The sequence below is a fragment of the Rutilus rutilus genome (assembly GCF_951802725.1).
Source record: "Rutilus rutilus genome assembly, chromosome: 15".
NCBI classification, from domain to species: domain Eukaryota; kingdom Metazoa; phylum Chordata; class Actinopteri; order Cypriniformes; family Leuciscidae; genus Rutilus; species Rutilus rutilus.
In genome coordinates, this window is record NC_140220.1 from 3,032,428 (window position 1) to 3,037,427 (window position 5,000).

Consider the following 5,000-nt stretch of genomic DNA (forward strand, 5'->3'; position numbering starts at 1 on the left):
CAAAATCCATCCTGATTTAAAGCCGCACATGAAATCAAAGTTTTAGTTTTTTGTCTTTTAGTATGAATATGTTAGTCTTACTGTTGTCTATAAGCTAGTGTGCTCCAAAACAATGACAAAAATCACATTTAGAAGATATAAGCGTTCAAAACTTAGTCTCTCACTTCCACCAATAAGGATCAATGATTTTGATGACATCACTCAGACTTCAGCTTCTCATCAGATTTTTTGTCCAATCAAATGCTCTCTAGAATCTGAAGCTCCGCCCTCTACATTATAAATAGACGCTGAAGCTGCGGCTGAAATCGGTCACTCGTTCACACATTTACTACATGATTTTCTACATGATGAATGGCACATAGTGCACTATATAGGGGATAGGGAACGATTCAGACAGTGTAAATATGCTTTCAGTGGGAGTTAAGTCCCCAGTTCAGAGACATGACAGCACAGAGCGGATCATGAGATCGAGTCGCCGCAGACCAGAAAACGTATCGGATCCTTTGAATTCTACACAGATTGCTGTATTTTAAAGCGATATGGAGGAGAGATTAGGAAGAAACTGCGGCTTTAACGAGCTCAACGGATCTGAACGAACTGTGATATAAGCGAAACGCTATTGGCTATTTTAAAAAGGGGAGGAGCTGCTCAATATGCCCCGCCCTGTCTTCCTGTTTCCGTGGAAATGATAATAAACAGAACGTTATCGTACGCTGGTTATTTTCTAGGTGTGAACTGGCCTTAAGAAACTAAAAGACTGTTACTTACAAATGTGAAAATGTTTGGTTGTAAACGGTTAAATGGATAACTTTGAGTGTTTTGTTTGTGCAGAATGAAACGGAAGGAGAGGTTTTGTCTTCAAGCACCAGCGTGAACGAGGAGAGAATTAATCTGTCAAAAATAGAGAGCAAACAGTATGGAGCCACAAATGAACAGGACCTGAAAGAAACACTACAATATAAAGGACAGCAGAATGAAGGATACAATTCTAACGAATAATAAACTAAAAGAATTTGAATTGTAAAATTGTTTTGTTTCTTGTTTCATTTATGACCATTAAACTAAATTTGCCCTCTCTTCACAGAGACCATATAAGCTTAATTGTGTTAATTTTCAAACACAAAATATAGTTGTTTTCATTTGACAGCTTTACACCTTTTCCATTTTAGGCTGCTTACGCATACTACATTTTCCAGCTTGCACTGCGGTAACGCAACATGTGACTGAAGAGTACGCATGCGTGGGCCTCGCGCTACTTCTATCAGTCAGAAATCGCTGAAAGATACTTATTAAGAAATAGATAGAGAGGCTAGAATAGCGGGCACGTTATTTCTGATTTGTCAGTTGTTAATTGTATTATTTTAAATCACTTTTAAATTCATAATTCAGACGTAAATCACCGTCAAGACGCCACTGAAGCGAATGTGTGTCACGTGGTACGCGATACTTTTCTCAGCGCGGGTTATTATGAACCAATCACAGCCGTTTGTGATTAATATGGAATAATTATTTAACAAAATTGTATAGGGAAGCGGCTAAGACCGATTTCTTATTGTGAAGCGCATAGCAGTCAATATAGAAAATATTTCAAAAAGATGATACAACTTTCAGTTCAAATGCTTCCAATAAGATAAAAACCGTGTTGATATTTGTACACAACTCAATGAGAAATCGGAACTGTGGGCCATCGAGCGCCCCCTGGAGGAATAACCGTTAATACAGTCATTAGCTAATAACGTTTGCCGCCCAATGCTAACAACAATGGAGGAGAGGTTAATAGCAGCGGTGTCCGACTATCCCGAGTTATACAATTCTACAATAAATTCATATAAAGACGCTGCTAGAAAAGCCAAAGCATGGAGAGCCGTGAGCCTACAAGTTGAAATACCAGGTAAGAGTTGATATTCCTTAAGTCGTTTCTTGCTAACTAAACTGCTAGTTATCTGCTGTTAGCTTGTTGCAGAGTAGGCTAACACAGGAATCCAGGGTTGAAGATATAAATTATATCTCACGGATACTGTTTCCATATCATCATACAACTAACAGAGCGTGTGTTTGAGTCGCAAAGGCATCTGATGGGTTAATCGGACAGATCTGACACTTTACCATAGTAAAACCCGAGTTGTTTTGAGTTTGGTGCCCTGCACTGTAACTAGTCGTGTGTTTTGATTTCATCCAAAGTTTGAGTTGCATAACTGCTCTTTTTGATGCACAAAGACAGAGTTTTAAGTTTAACCAGAGTTGCATCAGCCATATTTGTTTTTGTATATTCAAATATAATAACAATGTTCCAAGTGTTACATGTTTAGCAATGTTTCTGTCAAGTATGATGTACATTCATGCATGCTTGTTTGATACTGTATGCATATATTAATGCATAACTTACAAAAGTACATAACCGAATGTATTTTTTGTTAATATGCCTGGAAAGTTGTACATATTCAGTATTACTTTTAGTAAATGATGGTCTAAACGAGACATTTTACATGCAAGAAACTTTTATTGCTGTTCATTTTATGTCATTTTAATTAAATATACATTATTTATTAATAAGTGACTGTTGATTGATTATTATAAAATGTATTGTTACTTATCAGTAAATTAAATATACATGCTTAAATTACTATTTATTTATTATTGTAGAATATATTTTTAATTATGTTATTAATTTAATATACATAAGCTTAAATAACTATATATTGATTTATTGTAAATTATATTATTAATTGAATATGCATATGCTTTAATTACATTGCATTGATTATTGTAAAGTTTGTTGATAATATTATATTAATTCAGTATACATCTGCTTAAATGACTGGATTGATCTATTGTTTTTTATATTATTAATTAAATATACTTGTGCTAAAATGACTACTTTTTGATTATTGTAATATTTATTGTTAATTATATTAAATAGACATGCATGTGTTGTGCATACATCACTATTGATTATTGTAAAATGTATTGTTAATTATATTAATAATAATATAGATTATTGTAAAGTTTAATGATATAATTAAATATACTTGTGCTCAAATTACTAATTATTATTATTATGCATAAATCAATATTGATTATTGTAAGATTTATAGTTAAATTAATAATTAAATATACATGTGTTTAAATTACTGTGATTTATTTTTTGCTAATTATATTATTAATTTAATATGCTGTAAATGCTACTGTAAATTTTGTTAATTAAATACTCAAATTACTACTTATTGATTATTGTACGACTTATTGTTAATTATATTAAACGTTCATGCGCATAAATCACTATTGATAATTGTAAAACATATGGTTAATTATATTATTAAATATACATATGCTTATATCACTATTTATTGATTATTATAAAATATCTTGTTAATTGTATTAAATTAATTAAATATACGTGTGCTTAAATTACAACTACTTACTGATTATTGTAAGATTTATAGTTAATTATATTAATTAAACACATGCATAAATCACTTGTTTATTGTAAAATTAAACAGTAAAATGCAAAAACAAACACCCAAATAACCATGTGATGACGATGAAAGTCATGTGACCCATATATTCCATATAATTTTTCTGCATAATTTCATTTCACGTTTATTTGTACAGCGCTTTACACACACACACACATCGTTTCAAAGCAGCTTTACAGAAAATGCATGAGTCCACATTACAATTTACTGAAATCTGAGTTATGTATTTCAGAAATGTACATATACAAAATCACAGTTAGCTAAAAAATTATTAATTTAAACAATGTAGTAATTTAATGCAGAAACAATGAGCTAGTAATGAATACTTGTTTGTTAACAAATGATTATAATATTCAGAAAATATGTGACCCTGGACCACAAATCCAGTCACATGGGTCAAGTTTATGAAATTGAGATTTATACATCATCTGAAATCTGAATAAATAAGCTTTCCATTGATGTGTGGTTTGTTATGAAAGGACAATATTAGAAAATCTGGAATCTGAGGGAAACATTGAGAAAATCTCCTTTAAAGTTGTTCATTTATGTTCATGATTGTGCTGCATTCACTCACAACAATACATGTTTTATATATTTACGGTAGGAAATTTACTAAATATCTTAATGGAAGCTTGTTTCCGCCACATTATACGATAATTGCGACTTTATTTCTCAGAATTGCGTGTTATAAAGTCAGAAATGCGTGAAATAAAGTCGAAAAAAAGACTTTATATCACGCATTTCTGACTTCATAACACATAATTGCGAGTTTATTTCTCGCAATTCTGACATCTTTTCTCACAATTGTGAGATATAAAGTCCAATTATAAGGACACAAAAGACAGAATTTTTTTTTTTTTTTTTACCTCAGAATAGTTTATATCTCACAATTCTGACTTTATAAGACGCAATTGCGACTTTATTTCCCGCAATTCTGACTTTATATCATGCAATTCTGTGAAATAAAGTCAGAATTGTGAGATGTAAACTCGCAATTGTGAGATAAAAAGTCGCAATTATCTTTAAAAAATTGTTATTCTGTGGCGGAAACAAGATTTCATAATATCTTCATGGAACATGATCTTTACTTAATATCCTAATGATTTTTGGCATAAAAGAAAAATCCATAATTTTGACCCGTACAATGTATTCAGATATACCCGTGCGACGTGTGACTGGTTTAGTGGTCCAGGGTCACAAATGTGTGTGTAAATAACTGAATATTATTGTGTCTCCGAGCAGAGGAGGACTGTCGCAGGCGATGGAAGAGTTTACGGGACATGTTCATCAAGGACAAGCGCGCCGAGCAGCGCCGGAGAGCGTCGGGAACGTCCCACCGGAGCTGGAAGTACAGCTGGCAGATGTCCTTCCTCACGCCCTTCATCCAGTCCCGATCGCTCGCCGTAGACGAGCCGGAGGAGGACCGAGACGAGGAGGAGGAGGAGAAGGAGGAGGAGGAGGAGGAGGAGAGGACGGCGCACGGGAACTCCTCCTTCCAGGACTTTGAGGCGGATCACGGGATGC

At 33.4% G+C, this 5,000-nt stretch overlaps 2 protein-coding genes across 2 annotated transcripts in view; both read left to right on the forward strand.

Annotated features, from left to right (window-relative positions):
• Positions 1-1,022, forward strand: part of LOC311305152 (protein FAM177A1) — a 7,243-nt gene extending 6,221 nt beyond the window's left edge. The window contains exon 5 of the mRNA XM_084432692.1: positions 832-1,022. Within this exon, the coding sequence (XP_084288818.1) occupies positions 832-999 (168 nt within the window). The 3' untranslated portion in view covers positions 1,000-1,022. The remainder of the gene's footprint in view (positions 1-831) is intronic.
• Positions 1,023-1,746: 724 nt separating this feature from the next.
• The window catches only part of LOC311305151 (uncharacterized protein), a 3,760-nt gene continuing 506 nt past the window's right edge, over positions 1,747-5,000 (forward strand). Inside the window, exons 1-2 of the mRNA XM_084432691.1 lie at positions 1,747-1,891; positions 4,719-5,000. The exon at positions 4,719-5,000 is cut by the window's right edge and continues 506 nt beyond it. Of these exons, the coding sequence (XP_084288817.1) occupies positions 1,750-1,891; positions 4,719-5,000 (424 nt within the window). The 5' untranslated portion in view covers positions 1,747-1,749. The remainder of the gene's footprint in view (positions 1,892-4,718) is intronic.